Below are 19231 nucleotides of genomic sequence, written 5' to 3' on the forward strand. Positions count from 1 at the left end.
AGGGGCAGGCCAGGAGTGGGGAGGGGCCAAGAGGTTGGCCACTGGCCCCACCCTCTGAGAGGGCCGGTTCGCTGGCCACAGTGGGTGTCATAGTGACCAGTTGTTAGGTCATTATGGCCATTACAGTAGCTGCCTTTTTATATATATAGACTTTTTAATGTATTTTTATTTATTTCAGAGAGGAAGGGAGAGAGAGAGAGAAAGATAGAAACATCAGTGATGAGAATCATTGATCGGCTGCCTCCTGCATGTCCCCTAATAGGGATTGAGCCTGCAATGATCTCCTGGTTCGTAGGTCGATGCTCAATCACTGAACCATACCTGTTGGGCATAGTATATTTTTTAAATAATTCCTTATTGCCGAAACCGGTTTGGCTCAGTGGCTAGAGCGTCAGCCTGCGGACTGAAGGGTCCCGGGTTTGATTCTGGTCAAGGGCATGTACCTTGGTTGCGGGCACATCTCCAGTGGGAGGTGTGCAGGAGGCAGCTGATCGATGTTTCTCTCTCATCGATGTTTCTAACTCTCTAGCCCTCTCCCTTCCTCTCTGTAAAAAATCAATAAAATATATTAAAATAATAATAATAATAATAATAATAATAATTCCTTATTGTTGTAAGTATTACATATGTTCTTTTTTTTCCCCCATTGACCCCCTCTAGCCTGCCCCCATCCCGCCCCCCCTCCAGGCCTTCAGCACCCCATTGTCTGTGTCCATGGGTTATGCATATATACATACAAGGTCTTTGGTTGATTACCTCCCACCCACCTACCCTCCCCCTCTTCCCTCTGAGATTCTACACTCTGTCCATGCTTCCATGTCTCTGGATCCACTGCATTTATCAGTTTATTTTCTTACTTAGATTCCACATATGAGTGCGATCATGTGATACTTGTCTTTCTCTGACTGACTTAATTCACTTAGCATGATACTCTCCAGGTCCTTCCATGCTGTCTCAAAGGGTAAGAGAGTCTTCTTTTTTATTGCTGCATAGTATTCCATGGTATAAATATACCACAGAATTTTTATCCACTCATCTGCTGATGGGCACTTGGGCTGTTTCCAGATCTTTGTTATTGTAAATTGTGCTGCTATGAACATAATTCATTCTGATTGGTGCTTTGGGTTTCTTAGGATATATCCCTAGAAGTGGGATCACTGGGGCAAATGGCAATTCCATATTTAATTTTTTGAGGAACCTCCATATTGTTTTCTATAATGGTTGCATCAGTCTGCATTCTCACCAGCACTTGTCATTTGTTGATTTGTTGATGGTAACCATTCTGATAAGTGTGTGATGGTACCTCCTTGTCATTTTGATTTGTATCTCTCGGATGATTAATGACTGAGCATTTTTTCACATGTCTCTTGGCCTTCTGTAGGTCCTCTTTAGAAAAGTGTCTATATTTAGGTCCTTTGCCCATTTTTTAATTGGATTGTTTGTCTTCCTTTTGTTAAGTTGTATGAGTTCCTTATATATTTTGGATATTAACCTTTTATTAGATGTATCATTGCCAAATAAGTTCTCTCATACAGTGGGCACCCTTTTCATTTTGTTGATGGCTTCTTTTGCTGTGCAGAAGCTTTTTATTTTGATGTAGTCCCATTTGTTTATTTTCTCCTTAGTTTCCTTTGCCTTAGGACTGTGGCCAGCAAACTGCGGCTCGTGAGCCACATGCGGCTCTTTGGCTCCTTGAGTGTGGCTCTTCCACAAAATATCACGGCCTGGGCGAGTCTATTTTGAAGAAGTGGCGTTAGAAGAAGTTTAAGTTTAAAAAATTTGGCTCTCAAAAGAAATTTCAGTCGTTGTACTGTTGATATTTGGCTCTGTTGACTGAGTTTGCCGACCACTGCCTTAGGAGATGTATCTGTAAACATATTGCTACAGGAGATGTTTGAGATTTTGTTGCCTCTGGTTTCTTCTAGGATTTTTATGGTTTCACGACTTATATTTAAGTCTTTTATCCATTTTTAGTTTATTCTTGTGTATGGTGTAAGTTGGTGGTCGGTCTAGTTTCATTTTTTAGCATGTATCTGTCCAATTTTCTCAACACCATTTGTTGAAGAGACTCTTGACTCCATTGTATGCTCTTGCCTCCTTTGTCAAATATTTATTGAGTGTAATGGCTTGGGTCAATTTCTGGGTTCTCTGCTCTGTTCCATTGTTCTATATGCTTGTTCTTGTGCCAGTACTAGGCTGTTTTGATTACAGTGGCTTTGTAGTATAAGTTAAAATCTGGTATTGTGATTGCTCCAACTTTTTTTTCTTTCTCAAAATTGCTGCAGCTATTCATTGTCTTTTTTGATTTCATATACATTTTTGGAGTATTTACTCTAGCTCTGTGAAATATGCTGTTGGTATTTTAATAGGGATTGCATTGAATCTGTAGATTTCCTTGGATAGTATGGACATTTTAATGATATTGATTCTACCAATCCACGAGCACAATATATTCTTCCACTTGTTTATATCTTCTTCTGTCTCTTTTTGCAACATCCTGTAGTTTTCCGGGTCTTTTACCTCCTTGGTTAAGTTTATTCCAAGTACTGTATTTCTCCGTGAATAAGACTACCCCATATATAAGTTGCCCCCCACTTTTCCAACCCCAAATTAAGTAATCAATATTTTAAACATTTTTCTGGTTTTCATCTTAGGGCCTTCTTCTCTTTTTGGCATCTTAAGGAGTTGTTCTTCCTATTTTCTCCATTGTCTGATCATACACTCAGTGGGGGGAGGTTCAAATTGTCTCTCTGCAGCTCTATTTCCATGCTCTTTTGCATAGTTGATTACATTCAGTTTGAAATTTGCAGAGTAAGACAATCACTTACTGGTATTTATCTTGTTATTTTTTGACATCTTTATGGGCTCAGAATGCTCACTCTCCTGTTGCATCTGCACACTCTCCACTTCCACCTCCAATTACGGCATCAGCTGACATCAGTAACAATAAGGCTCGTGATTGGAGGAAGCCTGTTTGAAAGGTATGGGCAGCTACGCACCCACCCGCAGGGCTCCCTCCTCGGCTGACTTCCCTGTATAAGAAACCCCTCCATTTTCAGTCTTAGTGATTTTAGAAAGAAATAGTGTCTTATACACAGAAAAATACGGTATCTTAATTTTTTGTTGTTGCAATGGTAAATGGAATTGTTTGTTTAGTTTCTCTTTCTGAGGATTCATTATTGGTGTATAAAAAAAACCATTGGTTTTTGGGTGTTGATTTTGTATCCTACTACATTGCCAAATTCATTTATTAAATCTAGTAGTTTTTTGGTGGAGTCTTTAGGGTTTTCTGTGTACAATATCATGTCATCTGCAGATAATGAGATTTTTGCATTCCAATTTGGATGCCTTTTATTTCTTCTTCTTGTCTGATTGCTGTGGCTAGGACTTCCAGTACTATTTTGAGTAAGAGTGGTGAAAGCGGACATCCCTGTTTTGTTCCTGTTCTTAGGGGAAATGTTTTTAGTTTTTGCCCATTGAGTATGATGTTGGCTGTAGATTTGTCATATATGGCCTTTATCATGTTGAAATATGCTCCCTCTATTCCACTTTGCTGAAAGTTTTTATAAAAAATTGGAGTTGAGCCGAAACCGGTTTGGCTCAGTAGATAGAGCGTCGGCCTGCGGACTGAAAGGTCCTGGGTTCGATTCCGGTCAAGGGCATGTACCTTGGTTGCGGGCACATCCCCAGTGGGGGGTGTGCAGGAGGCAGCTGATCGATGTTTCTCTCTCATCGATGTTTCTCTCTATCCCTCTCCCTTCCTCTCTGTAAAAAATCAATAAAATATATAAAATAAAATAAAAATTGGAGTTGAATTTTGTTGAATGCTTTTTCTGTGTCTATTGATAGGATGATGTGATTTTTGTCTTTCAATTTGTCTATGTAATGTATCATGTTTATTAATTTGTGAATATTGTACCAGCCTTGCATCCCTGGAATAAATTCCACTTGGTCATGATGTATGATCTTGTTAATATATTGCTGGATCTGATTTGCTAATATTTTGTTGAGGATTTTAGCATTTATATGTTCATCAGGGATATTGTAGTGTCTTCATCTGATTTTGGAATTAGGATAATGCTGGCCTCATAAAAGGAGTTTGGAAGTGTTCCTTCCTCTTGGATTTTCTGAAATAGTTTGAAGAGTAAAGGTGTTAGTTCTTTGAATGTTTGTTAAAACTTCCCTGTGAAGCCATCCGGACCTGGGCTTTTGTTTGCTGGGAGTTTTTTGACTACTGCTTCTATTTCATCAGTTGTTATTGACCTATTCAGGTTTTCTGATTCTTCCTGATTCAGTTTTGGGAGGTTGTATTTTTCTAGGAATTTGTCTATTTCATCTACATTGTCCAGTGTGTTGGCATACAGTTATTAATAGTATTTTCTTACAATCGTTTGTATTTCTGTGGTGTCAGTGATTATTTCTCCACTTTAGTTTCTGATTTTATTTATTTGTGTCCTCTCTCTTTGTTTCTTGATGGGTCTGGCTAACAGTTTATCAATTTTGTTTATCCTTTCAAAGAACCAGCTCTTGGTTTCATTGATTTTTTTTTTAGTCTCTATGTTATTTATTTCTGCTCTGATCTTTATTATTTCCTTCCTTCTACTTACTCTGGGCTTTTCTTGTTGTTCTCAAAATTTTGAGTTCTTTAAGTTGTAGCGTTAAATAGTTTATTGTAATTTTTCTTGTTTTTTTTATGTGTGCCTGTAGTGCTGTGAACTTCCCTCTCAGGACTGCTTTTACTATGTCCCAGAGATTTTGGCTTGTTTTGTGTTCATTTTCATTTGTTTCCAGGAAGTTTTTATTTATTTATTTCTTGATCTCATTGGTAACCCATTCATTGTTTAATAACATGCTGTTTAGCTTCCATGTGTTTGAATGTTTTTGGGTGTTTTTACTGAAGTTGATTTCTAATTTCATTCCACTGTAATCTGAGAAGATGCTTGATATGATTTCAATCTTCTTGAACTTGTGGAGATTTGTTTTGTGTCCCAACATGTAGTCTATATTTGTGAATGATCCATGTGCACTTGAAAAGAATGTATATTCTGCTGCTTTGGGGTGAAATGTTCTATAAATGTCAATTAAATCCATCTAATCCATTGTGTCCTTTAGAATCACTGTTTCCTTATTAAGTTTTTGTCTGGAAGATCTATTCAGTGAAGTCAGTGGGTGTTAAAGTCCCCTACTATGACTGTATTGTTGTTGATCTCTCTGTTAAAGTTCTCTAGAAGTTTTTTTTATATATTTTGGTGCTCCTATATTGGGTGCATATATGTTTACCAGGGTTATAGCCTCTTGTTGGATCGATTCCTTTAGTACTATGTAGTGACCTTTGTCTCTTGTGATGGCCTTCATTTTAAAGTCTATTTTGTCAGATATGAGTATTGTTACTCCAGCTCTATTTTCTTTTCCATTTTCATGGAAAATTTTTTCCCATCCCTTCACTCTCATCCTGTGTGTGTCTTTTGTTCTAAGATGGGTATCTTGTAGATAGCATATAATTGGGTCATGATTTTGTGTCCATTCAGCTACCCTGTGCCTTTTGATTGGAGCATTTACTCCATTTACATTTAGGGTTTTTATTGATAGGTACTTACTTATTGCCATTTTAATTCTGTATGCCTAGATTTCTCTCTCTTTTTCTTCTCATTACAGTACTCCCTTTAGCATTTCTTGTAATGCTGGCTTGGTGGTGATGTACTCCTTTGGCCTTACTTATTTATTTTTTTTTGGTCTGGGAAGCTCTTTATTTGACCATCTATTTTGAATGATAGCCTTGCTGGATATAGTAATCTTGGCTTCAGATCCTTGCTTTCCATTACCTTGAGTACTTCATGCCATTCCCTTCTGGCCTGTAGAGTTTCTGATGAGAAATCAGGTGTCCGCCTTATGGGAGCTCCTTTGTAGGTAACAGTTTGCTTTTGTCTTGCTGCCTTTAAGATTCTCTCTTTGTTTTTAATTTTTGACATTTTAATTATGATGTGTCTGGGTGTGGGGTTGTTTGGGTTCTTCTTATTTGGGGTTCTTTGTGCCTCCTGAACTTGTGAGACTTTCCTTTACCAGGTTAGGGAAGTTTTCTGCCATTATTTCTTCAAACACGTTCTCTCCCTTTCTGCCTCTTCTGGCACACCTGCTATTATAATATTGTTACATTTCATATTGTCCCACAGAGCCCTTAAGCTGTCCTCCTGTTTTTTCATTGTTTTTTTCTTTTTGGTTTTCTGATTAAGTGATTTTTTCAACTCTGTCTTCTAATTCACTGATTTGATCCTCAACTTCCCCAATCTGCTGGGTATTCCTTTCAATGTGTTCTTTATTTGTGTTATATCATTATTTCCAACTGTTCTTTTTTTCATAATTACTATAACTTTTTTCATGCTGTTGAGCATCTCTGTCATCATTACTCTGAACTCTGTTTCAGATAAATTTCTTATCTCTGCTTCATTTATCTCTTCTTCTGGAGAATTCTCTTGTTCTTTCATTTGAGGATTGTTTCTTTGTCTCATTTGGGCTATCTTTTGGGATTTGTGACTATGTATTAGGTAGATTTGCTATGCCTTCCAATCTCTAGTGCAGGAGAGTGTCAATGCTGTTGCTGACTAATTAGATCAGGCAAAGACTCAAAGCCTCCAGAGACCACCTCTGCCTACAGATGGATAGGATTCGGACTTGAATTGCACCCTGGCAATCATCCTCAGGTGTGGCAAAAGTTTTTTTTTCAACAGGGTGGGGTGGTTGCTTCTGCCTGGAGGCCAATTGTTATTTTTAGACTCTTATATGGCCTCAGGGCAAGGTGTTTTCCAATAGGGTGGGTCGACTGTTTTTCCTCCCTGCAGGCAAGGCAAATATCTGTGTGGGAAAGATGTCCTCCCCTGCATGAGGGAATGACTCAGCACAGCAAACTGGGGGTGTCTGCCTTCTGAGCTCTAACCCGCAAGTCCCCAGTCCTGCTTCTGCTCACACAGCTCCAGTCTACTCCACCCTCCCTCTGCTAGAGCACAAGGTGGGTGGCTCCACAGGGAATTTTGTGCATTGGCCCTTTAAGAGGGTGCCTGAATTTCAGCCATCACTCCTTGGCAGACAGCAACCCCACTGCTTTTCACAGCCAGATGTTATGTGGGTTCCCTTCTCAGTTCTGGTACTCTCTGCTGGGAGGCCTAGCTTGGGGATTAGATCCGAGAGTTCTTAGTGGCAACCTTCCACAGCTGAGATATCTCTCCAGGACTTCAGTTGCTGTCTGTGGGCACCCGGCCAGCCCCTTTGCACCTCCACCCCTCCTACCAGTCTCTATGTAGTCTATGCTTTAGGTCCTCAGAATCAGGGTTCTCTCCTGCAAGTCTTCCATTGATTATTCAGGAAGTTTTTCTGTATTTTAGTTGTAATTACAGTTTGTTCCAGGGAACATGTCCATGCAGCATCCACTTTATTAGTTGTTCTAGGGAACTCTCTCCTCTTTTAGTACACACACACACATACAACACATATACATGCACATATGTGTATGTGTGTGTATACACATCTAACTTTTAGTGGTTTACTTAGAATTAATATTTTGCCATTTTAGGTGGAATGTCAAAACCTTACCACTACATAGGTTTCTTTCCTATCCCCCTTTTATGTAGTTGGCTTTCTATTATTTTTACCTACGTATATTAAAAACTCCATGTTACAATCTTATAATTTTTGCTTTTAAACTCATTTTAAAGAACTAAGTATGGGAAGAATAATCTGTTGTATGTAACCAGATATTTAGCATTTATATTTTTCTTTTGTTGTTTCTGGTGTTCCTAGTGTAGTTGTATTATTTCCCATCTTGTTTTTTTAATATATTTTATTATTTTTTACAGAGAGGGATGGTCTTAGGCGATGTTAGAAACATCGATGAGAGAGAAACAGCTATCAGCTGCCTCCTGCACACTCCCTACTGGGTATGTGCCTGCAACCAAAGTTGCCCTTTACTGGAATCGAACCTGGGACCCTTGAGTCCACAGGCCGACGCTCTATCCACTGAGCCAAACCGGTTAGGGCTTTCCCAGATTTGGGGAACTTTCTTTGGCCATTCTTTTATAGAAGGTCTACTGGCAATGAATTATTTTAGCTTTCTATCATCTGAGAATATCTTTATGTCATCTTAATTCCTAAAGACAATTTTCTCGGAGGAAAACCAAGATGGCGGCATAGGTAAACACCTAAACTGCTGCCTCGCACAACAATTTTAAAACTACAACTAAAAGACAGAACGGACACCATCCAGAACCGCAGGAAAGCTGACTGAGTGAAAATTCAACAACTAGAAGGATAGAGAAAAGCTCACAGAGAATTGGAGGTACGGCAAAGGGGCTTTGTGCGCGCAGAAGGAAGGGCGGCTGAGAGCCTGGCTGACTTTCTCTGGCGGAAGGGGGAAGGGAGCCCCCGACCGAACTGAACCCCGGTTCTGACTGCACTGAAACCCTGTTCCGGGCGAGCCCCTGGGGACCCACGCTCTTGTGGGGGGAGTCTGGACTCTCGGGCGGAGACTCAGGAGCCGGGGAAGGCGGAGGACTGAAAGTCCGCTCGCGCCAGTGCGCACAAAGGCTGCGGAGGCTGCCACAGGCATTCACTAGCGGAAGGGAGTGAGAGGCTCCTGACGGCACTGAACCTCAGTTCTGACTGAAGTGAGCCCCAGTTCTGACTGCAGTGAACCCCAGTTCCAGGCGAGCCCCTGGGGACCCACGCTCTTGTGGGGGGAGTCTGGACTCTCGGGCGGAGACTCAGGAGCCGGGGAAGGCGGAGGACTGAAAGTCCGCGCGCGCGCCAGTGCGCACAAAGGCTGCGGAGGCTGCCACAGGCTTTCCCTAGCGGAAGGGAGTGAGAGGCTCCTGACGGCACTGAACCTCAGTTCTGACTGTAGTGAGCCCCAGTTCTGACTGCAGTGAACCCCAGTTCCAGGCGAGCCCCTGGGGACCCACGCTCTTGTGGGGGGAGTCTGGACTCTCGGGCGGAGAATCGGGAGCCAGGAAGGCAGAGGACTGAAGGCACACACGTGCGCGCAAGGGCAAGGCTGACGGGAAGCCAAGACTGAGACTCCACCCCATCCAAGCTGAGCACAGAGGCTATTGCAATTTGGCAAGTCTAATCCTATAAGGCTGTCTCCAGCACCGGACTTCTCCCAGCATAGACACAGCTGATCCTTACAGCCAACTGGCCTGGAGGTCAATTCTTCCCAGTTACACCAACAACAATCAAGACTTAATTACAACAAGGCTGTACACACAGTCCACAAAGGGGTGCACCAAGAGTGTCCACCTCAGGTTAACTGGGGAGGCAGACCCACTAGGCCAAATTGGAAACCTAGCACACAAATCTACCAACCCAGGGAAGCAGTGAAAATGCGGCGTGTAAGAATCAGATCACAAACAAAAGAAATGGAGGAAAACAAACGACTGGACATAGAATTCAAAACCACAGTTATAAGGCTTTTTAAGAATATCCTAGAAAAGGCCGATAAATATAACGAGACCCTCGAAGAGATGAAAAAGGACCAACTAGAAATTAAACATACACTGACTGAAATAAAAAATATTATACAGAGACCCAAAAACAGACAAGAGGAACACAAAAATCAAGTCAAAGAATTGAAATACAAAGAAGCAAAAAACACTCAACCGAAAAAGCAAAAAGCAAAAAAAAAAATCCAAAAAGTTGAAGATAATCTAAGAAGACTCTGGGACAACTTCAAGCGTACCAACATCAGAATTATGGGGGTGCCAGAAGAAGAGAGAGAGCAAGATACTGAAAACCTATTTGAAGAAATAATGACCGAAAACTTCCCCCACCTGGTGAAAGAAATAGACTTACAAGTCCAGGAAGCCCACAGAACCCCAAACAAAAGGAATCCAAAGAGGACTACACCAAGACACATCATAATTAAAATGCCAAGAGCAAAAGACAAAGAGAGAATATTAAAAGCAGCAAGAGAAAAACAGTTAATTACCTACAAGGGAGCACCCATACGACTGTCAGCTGACTTTTCAACAGAAACTATGCAGGCCAGATGGGAGTGGCAAGAAATTTTCAATGTGATGAGTAGCAAGAACCTACAACCAAGATTACTCTACCCAGCAAAGCTATCATTCAGAATTGAAGGGCAGATAAAGAGTTTCACAGACAAGAAAAAGCTAAAGGAGTTCATCACCACCAAACCAGTATTATATGAAATGCTGAAAGGTATTCTTAAAGAAGAGGAAGAAGAAAAAAGGAAAGATAAAAATTATGAACAACAAATACATATCTATCAACAAGTGAACCTAAAAATCAAGTAAATTAAAAACCTGAGGAACAGAATAATCTGGTGAATATAATAGAATCAGGGGCATAGAAAGGGAGTGGACTGATAATTCTCAGGGGGAAAGGTGTATGGGGGGGTTCATAAAGAGACTGGACAAAAATCATACACCTATGGATGAGGACAGTGGGGGGTAGGTAAGGGCAGAAGGTGGGGTGGGAAATGGGTGGAGGGGAGCTATGGGGGAAAAAAGGAGAAATAATTGTAATAATCTGAATAAAGATTTATTTAATAAAAAAATAAATAAATAAATAAATAAATAAAAAAGACAATTTTCTCTGGATATAGAATTCTCTGTTTATAGTTTTTTCTTTCATCACTTTAAATATGTTCTACTTCCTTCTGCTCTTCATAGTTTCTGGTAAGTGTTCCCTTATTAATCAGTGCATCATTTTTGTTTGCTTTCACAATATTTCTTTGTCTTTACCTTTTAGCTGTTAGATTATGATGAAGTCAGGAGTGGATTTTGTTGTGTTTATTCTGTTTGGGTATTATTGAGCTTCTTGACTCCATAGGTTTATGTCTTTTGTGAAATTTGTGACGTTTTCAGCCATTATTTCTTCAAATGGTTTACACACTCTCTCCCCTCCTAGGATACTGATAGCCCAAATATTAGAGTTTTTGGTATTGTTTTTTTAGGGCCTGATGATCTGTTTCCCACCCCACCCCCAAACATTTTTCTCTTTATTTTCATATTTGATATTTCTATTAAAATTTGATATGTCTTCAAATTCACTAGTTCTTCTGTCATTTCTGTTCTGCTATTGAACACACCAAGTGAATGTTTATATTTTGGTTGTTTTATATAATTAATATATATATTAATCCTCACCTGAGGATATATATTTTTTCCCCATTGATTTTTAGAAAGAGGAGAAGGGAAGGGAAAGGATTGAAAGGGAGATAGAGAAACTTTGATGTGAGAGAGACATCAATTGGTTGTCTCCTGCATACCCTGAGTTCGAACCTGCAACTCTGTAGATGCCCTTAACCAGCAATCGAACCTGAGACCCTTCAGTGTGGGGGGCCAACACTCTAACCACTGAGCAACACCAGCTAGGGCGATAGTTATATTTTTTAGTTCTAAAATTCCCATTTGTTTCTTTTTTATATCCTCAATTTCTTTTCTGAGGCATTCTGTCTTTCCGTAGTTTCAGGAGTGTTTTTCCTAATTTTTAGAGCATTTTTATTATAGCTACTATAATAGCTGTGAGATAGTTTCTACATCTGTGTCATCTCAGATTGTATCTGTTAATCTCTTTTCCTATGCAAATTGAGATTTTCTTGGTTCTTTGTATGCCAAGTAATTTTGGATTATGTCCTGGAAAATTTGAATATTATATTACAAGGGTCTGGGTTTTGTTTAAATGCTGTAATGAATGTTGACTTTTATTTTAGCAGACATTTGACCTAGTTGGGTTCAGCTTGAAATTTCTATCCAGCCTTCAGTCAGTGGTAATCCCAAAGCCATTTCAGTTTTCTGAGTTTTTGCAGTGATATTTATATCTGCTTTGCATGTATATTATTCATTAACTCATCTGGGAAGTGGCCAGTGGTTATTCTAATAGTTCAGAGTAACCTTTTTGTTAAGAGATACACATGGAATTATTTTAGCTATGAAGGGTCATTATGAGAACATCTCAGTTCTGAAAAAATATGTGTAAATTTTTGCATACATACTTGTATATACTAGATCTGTATGTGAGTCTAGATGACTATTATACTCTTTTTGCAAATTCTGTGTACACTAGTAATTTCTCAAAAATTTGGAGGCAAATGAGAAATATACATAAAAAATATGCCATTTCTTTGCTTTAAAACCCCCAATGGTATCTCATCTTGCTAGTATAAAAGCCAGATTCCGTTCAGTGGTCTGTTTGGCCCTTCAGGATCCACCTTCTAGTGGCTCTCATCTCATTCAGAGAAAAAACAGAATCCTCTTTTTTTTCTTCTTCTGTATGATCCTTAATGAATCTATCTCATATTCCTAGAGCATATCATAGTGTCTGGCACATAGTACGAACATAAGCACATAACAAATATGTGGTTGAATGAATGACTAGTTGTCTTTGTGACAGTTTTTGTTGTTTTTCTCAGAATGACTAGGCTTTACCCATATGTTATTTTGTGCTCTTGCAGACCTTGCACCACCTGTAATGTCCATTACTTGCTGTAGCAATAGATCATTATTACTTTTCCTTAGGTTCTTATAAATTAGGGCCTAAGGTCACTTCTAAGTCTTCTGTCCCAGAGCCATACATACTCTCAAGAACTATTACTATTCTTTCTTGGTGTCCTTTGTACCACTTACTTTAATCTATTTATCCTCATCCCCATCCTTATACTGTGTTCTCATCCTTTTGTATCAGTTCTATCAGTAAGGTGCCTTCACAATTTCTTCATTCCCCCATTTTATGGCTAAAGTCTTCTCCCCCTCCTTTTGGGGACAGATACAGGAAAAGGAACAGATAGCTACTAGTATCCAATGTTGCCTACCTTCTTTCCCAAAATGAAGAATAATTTTACTAAATATAGCTTTCTGGAAAAAAAAAATTCTCTATAACTAGGTTTGGTCTTAGTTTCTAAAGTCCAGCTCCGTGGCTCTTAGGCAAAGACCATTTCTCTGGCCTCAATTATTTTGCAGATGAGAAAAAAGCAACATAATTTTAAAAGTGAACTTTTAATTCAATACATATCTCCAACTCATTGTTCTTCTCTAATAAGACTCTATTTTGGCATCTCAATATATGCAGCAGAAAAGAGCTGCTGCTGTGTCTTTAAAAAGCCATCCTCAGAGCAGTGTGGAGGCAGGCATGTCACTGAACTGCTTGAATGAGAGCGAGAAGAGGAGGTGGAAGGGGGTGCTCTTACAGCGTGTGTGTGTGTGTGTGTGTGTGTGTGTTTGTGTGTGTGTGTGTGTCTGCGCGCGCGCGTGTGTGTGTGTCTGCGCGCGCGCACACGAATGGACTGTTGGCAGAGCTCTAGGTGACATCCCTCTGAACAGCTGGGCCATGGACTGCTTCAGAGCTGCTTGTCAGAGCAATTAGCTTGCTGGAGACGCAGTATTTCATTCAAGGGTGAAGGGTGCAAGTGGGGACTGTGGGTGGAGTAAGAGGCACAGGTTTCCCAGAAGGAATTTCTTCCAGCAAAATTCCGGCAGAACTGATTCTTACAATGAGGTCTCCATTAATAATGTGAGCTCGCTGTTGGTTTAAGTGCAGATCCATCTGGGGTGAGTTTTGGATAATTTTTATTTCTTTATATAAAAGCCCTTGAACTCCACAGACTGGATGGGGGAGAAGCTAGAAAGATATCTTTTGTATCTTAGCCAATTTAACTATATAACACACACTAGGGAAATGAGAGATTGTTCAAGAGTTACGTTTTATAGGGGGTTTTGGGCATTTTCGTGTTTGTTTTTTTTATTTAAAGTATTTTTAAAATTAGGCTTGCTGGAACTTTTTTCCTATATTCAGATTTTACTTCTTCCATGGCTATTTCAAGCGATGCTTCATTCAGATTTAGCTTATGAAAATAGTGGTGATTTCTGTTCTCTGTGGTGATGCTGTTGACGCACATTGCAGGAAGCAGGGAATCCCCTATAAATATCCTTCACGGTGTCATTCCACAGCTATCCACACCCAGCTGGTGAATATGTCTCTCTGTTCTATGTCTTTATGTAACTGTCTCCTAGTCTTTGAATGTGATAAGAAGAAGGATGTTGCCTTTACTGTTTCTAGAAAGCTTTTTTTATTATTATCATGAACATCTTAGGAGGAATTTTTTCAGTGTTTTTACTAAAACATGCCTTTGACTTGTTGAGGTTGTCATAAGAATTTCCCTGGGGGTTTACTGCTCCTTATTTGGGATTACTTGTTTGTCTCTCATAATTGGCTTGTTTTTGTTTGCTGGCCTTGGTTTCTAAAGAGTGCAGAGATGGGATTCCCTCTACCTCCAGTGACGTAGTGAATTTGTTTGCAGTCTTTTTCTTCTGAGCGGGAGGGGACAGAGAAGGAAGAAGAAAAATCCATCAGAACCGGTGCGTTATACGCCTTGATGATAACTGGGTGGATTGAACAGAGCTTAGAGCAAAATGAGATGTTAATGATAAGGATGCTATTTTGTTTGTTTCCTTTTAGAATAGGCTGGGGTCAAAGTCAGGATTGCTGAAGCAGCATGCCTTAATTAACCCTATGTATCCTACTGCTAATGAATTTTACCGAATTGTTTTTTTCTAAATATGAAATTTTGAAAAGGGCTCATAAGCAGGTTTCTAGAACCCATCATCCATGAATAATTCTAGGTTGAGTTTTGGAATTCGGAATTTTTCTATCTTATTTGCACTGGTCCTGAGCATGCAGTTTGTACACTGTTGAAGCAGACCTCAAAAATAGGTGGTTATATAAAATTTCTTGCCACTGTTGTTAAAGTAAAACTCTCATTCTGAATGTCTAGAGCTAAAGCAAAGCTTTAGGAAGAAATTGTTAGATAAACTCTTAGGTATGAACCTAACTTCTCTTTTTTTTAGATTAAGTGCTTGGGCTTCCTGCTCCTTTTTATGCAACTCCATTTTAATACCACTGATCTCTGGAGGGCTGCCTGCAAAGGTCAGTGTGAAAAATTCAGAAGACTTAGAGCCTAGGAGAATTTAAGGTTTCCTTTCTATGGATGTGTTTGGATAGCATATGTGGAACAGTACCTTTAAGAATTTACTGTTTTATTTTTTTTTTAAACTTTTTTTTTTTTAAATATATTTTATTGATATTTCACAGAGAGGAAGGGAGAGGGATAGAGAGCTAGAAACATCGATGAGAGAGAAACATCGATCAGCTGCCTCCTGCACGCCTCCTACTGGAGATGTGCCTGCAACCAAGGTACATGCCCTTGACCGGAATCGAACCCGGGACCCTTCAGTCCGCAGGCCCACGCTCTATCCACTGAGCCAAACCGGTTTCGGCATAAAAAAAAAAAAAAAAAAAAGAATTTACTGTTTTATTTTCTATCCTGATACTCTTTTTCTGTTCTGTGCTTTCATTATTCTAAGTAATATGTGAAGTGAAAAGAGTAATGGCTGCTTTTCAGCTTACTTTGTGCAGTCCTATTTTTATGGTCATTCAATTATATGAATATGTATTATAGCCATAAATATTTCAAACTAACAAAATTCTAATTTTATTTGGAGAGAAGGGAGTGGGAGTGGTGATAATCCTAAGGTAAACCAAGAGCATTCCAGAATAACCTATTTAGAAACTTGCCAGAGACTGGAGGAGCTATAAGGGTTAAGAGAATTCCACTGCATCTTGCATCTCAATATTGCAGCAAATATGTGGACAATTTCTTGCTAGCTTTTCAGGAAACCCCTGTGGTGGACAACCCTCATTAATCGTTGCTGGGAGACTGCTCTGACGTCACTGGGAGCAGTTCCCTGTCTGCAGCTAGGACTGGAATAGCCAGCCTTTGAGGGGGAAGAAAACTGCTGTGAAATTAAAAGATGAGGGTTTTGTTAACTTGGTTGTCCTTTCATTTCGGAGTGGGTGGAATAGACCTAAAGTCTTTCTTAAATGTTTCAGTCATTAGCAATTATATTATTAAGTCTCTTTATTTCAAATGAAAATACCTTCTTTTTTAATCTTTGTTTTCTAAGCATCAAGGTTTTGAAAAGGTCAAGGAAAAGATTTTAGTTTCTTTTTATCCTTCCTTTTTTTCCACTTTTTTTTTTTTAATATTTTATTGATTTTTTACAGAGAGGAAGGAAGAGGGATAGAGAGTTAGAAACATCGATGAGAGAGAAACATCGATCAGCTGCCTCCTGCACACCTCCTACTGGGGATGTGCCCGCAACCAAGTTACGTGCCCTTGACCGGAATCGAACCTGGGACCCTTCAGTCCGCAGGCTGACGCTCTATCCACTGAGCCAAACCGGTTTTGGCTCCACTTTTTTTTTTTAAAGGAGGAAAAAAGATTCAGAACTGCTTTTGCAAAGGTATTTAGCATCACCCTGATTGGGATAATTGAAAATGTGACTTATGTTGGAAGACCTTTCTGGTGAAATTGATAATGACTATTTCTGTGCCTAAAAGTTACTATATGTACTTCTCTCTCATGTTCTCTCCTAACCTACCCACTCCCACTGCTATATAGTCTGTTAGAAGCTTCTTTCTTTGAAAAGTATAGTGGCTAAGTGCTTGGACTCTGACTTAGGCTGCCCGAGTTCAATTTCCGGCTAGGCCAATTGCTAGTTCTATGACTTTGGACACATTACTTAACCCCTCCATTTCTTCATATGTAAAATATGAAATGAAGATAATAGCATCCACCTACTAGGGTTGTTTTGAAGATTAAAAGAATTAATGCATGGAAAGGCTTTAACATAGTTCCTGGTAATCTAAAAGGCTTACTTAGCATTAGACATTATTATTGATATTTAGAAATTAAACATGGTAATACTATTTATGTCTTCAGATCACCTGTAATTTTTGAGGAAGCCAGGAGAGATTTTCAAGCCATGTAGGATATTGAGCTTCTAAAATGAATATAAATATAATCTAAATATTTAAACTTAAATTTGACACTGTTGATCCTTTTAGGAAGTATCTTTTCTAATTTGATGCTTATAGGCTAAATTGCAAACATGTTCCCTCAGATTAACAGTTTTTTTTCTTTCTTTGAGCTTTTGACTTCTGTAGATGATGGTTGGTTGTTTTTTAATTTTTTTGTTTTGTTTATTTTCTACCACTGACTCTGATCTACTTTAATATCTTAGGACACTTATCTTTATTGTATACCTCTGAAACTTCGTATCTTCTGAGTGTGTGAATTGCTGTGGTGTTCTTCCTCCATATGTTTGTGAAAGTATAAGATTTATATGAAATACCACATCTTAAAAACTTTTTAAAAATATATTTTTATTGACTTCAGAAAGGAAGGGAGAGAGAGAGAGAGATAGAAACATCAATGATGAGAGAGAATCATTGATCGGCTGCTTCCTGCGCTCCCCTCCACACTGGGGATCAAACCCACAACCCATGCATGTGCCTTGACTGGGAATTGTACTGTGATCTCTTGGTTCATAGGTTGACACTCAACCACCGAGCTATGCTGGCTAGGCTCAAAATGTCTTTAAATTCTAGCTTTAAAAAATCTAGGATCTTAAATGGACCAAATGTCAAATCACAAACAAATACTAAATTAGCCAGTATCTCCTTGCCCTTTTACCTTCTTTTTTTGTTACTGTTAATCCTCACCCGAGGATTTTTTTTTTTTCATTGATTTTTATACAGAGTGGAGAGGAGAGGGAGAGACAGAGAGAGAAATAACGATATACAGAGACACATCAATTGGTTGCATGCAACCAAGGTACATGCCCTTGACTGAGATTGAACCTGGGACCCTTCAGTCCGTAGGCTGACACTCTATCCACTGAGCCAAATTGGCTAGGGCAGCCATGGGCAAACTACGGCCCGCGGGCCAGATCCGGCCCGTTCGGCTGTTCTATCGGGCCCCGGAGCCGAAAGAGCGGAGGGTTCTCTTGCTCTCCCCTCCGCTCCTTCACCAGCAGCAGTGTTAACATGGCAACGTTGGGAAACACGGCCACAGCTCCTTCTTTTGAGTGGGCGGATTTATATCTGCCCATTCAGTAGAAGGAACAACCTCTCAATCTTCCAGAGGCTCCTTGTAATGCCCGCGGACGCATCCCCCGACATCACCCTGGGAATGCATAGACACGTTATCGTGGTGATGTAGGGAGACACACCCCTGGAGAGCACAGTATCAGAGCATTAGCTAAAAAGGAGACCAACAACACTGTGCCCACTGAAGTTGACGTTTTAAAGACCAAAAACCTTTCAACCCAGTCTACATTGCCATCTACATCTACGTCCCGGGCATAATTTGGAAGTTGCACTAAAGAAAATGTTTAATTTACTGTTTACACATTTTGTTCTTTTCTATTTGTTTTAGTTTTAAATTATTTTATTATATTTAAGTTTAATTTAAAAGGCTTTTGTACCTTTCCTTTGTTAGGCAGTTTTATTTTGCCTTTGCCATCTTCAATATAAGGTATGTTGTTGTGCTATGATTCCTCCATTTTTTGAAGTTTCAAATTATAATTAGTGTTTACATTCTTCTTGTTAAAATGTTTGAAATGAATAAAACTATTGAAATAAAAAAAAAAAGACTGTACCCTTTTATGTAATGATGTTTACTTTGAATTTATATTAGTTCACACAAACAATCCATCCATGCTTTTGTTCCGGCCCTCCGGTCCAGTTTAAGAACCCATTGTAGCCCTCGAGTCAAAAAGTTTGCCCACCCCTGGGCTAGGGCCTTTTACCTTCTTTTAATTTCATATTAAAGACTTAGAGAGTGTTCTTCTTGTGTGGTTTTTGAAGTTTCATCTTCTGGATTGCTCTCTAAACTACCAAGATACACGGACAAGAGCTATTAAGGTGTCTAACATTAATTGCAAAAAGAATATCTACCTGTATAACTTTTTATCCTTTCCTCCCTATTAATTTTCTTAGGCCAGTGAGGCTTAAGGAGTACAGGATACATATCTTCTCTAGTGGGATATGTGGGAAAAGAGAGCCAGTATTACTAAAAAGGGGCATGAGCTGAAAAAAAAAAAAAAGAAGCTCTGTCTGGGTGAATGTCCTTAAAGTCCAGGCAATGCCATGAGATATGCTAAGTGGACATTATATGTTGCTGGGGGAATAGGTAAGAAACACTATAATTAGATAGTATGACTGCCCTTGCTTCTATTAACTGAAGTGAATTAAGGGGGAATTTTTTTATTTCCAAAATGTATTAACTCTTGAATGTATTTATCGTAGGGAGTTGAGGAGAAATGTAAATGAAGATCTAGATGCAAAGAAACTCATCACAGTATTATTTTATTATAAAAATTAA

At 39.3% G+C, this 19231-nt stretch overlaps 1 protein-coding gene across 24 annotated transcripts in view; it reads left to right on the top strand.

Annotated features, from left to right (window-relative positions):
• R3HDM2 (R3H domain containing 2) overlaps positions 1-19231 on the top strand; it is a 212756-nt gene that overhangs the window by 118434 nt on the left and 75091 nt on the right. For 15 of the 24 annotated variants that reach the window (XM_080662995.1, XM_080663017.1, XM_080663012.1 and 12 more), the window contains exon 3: positions 14853-14931. The exons of 8 other annotated variants lie outside the window; for them this stretch is intronic. In XM_080662995.1, coding sequence (XP_080519121.1) covers positions 14883-14931 — 49 coding nt within the window. In that variant the 5' untranslated portion in view covers positions 14853-14882. Of the gene's footprint in view, positions 1-13425; positions 13557-14852; positions 14932-19231 lie in introns of those variants that run through there. One more of the 24 variants, XM_080663015.1, reaches the window with a different exon arrangement.

Source organism: Plecotus auritus (assembly GCF_963455305.1).
Source record: "Plecotus auritus genome assembly, chromosome: 3".
Classification (NCBI taxonomy): domain Eukaryota; kingdom Metazoa; phylum Chordata; class Mammalia; order Chiroptera; family Vespertilionidae; genus Plecotus; species Plecotus auritus.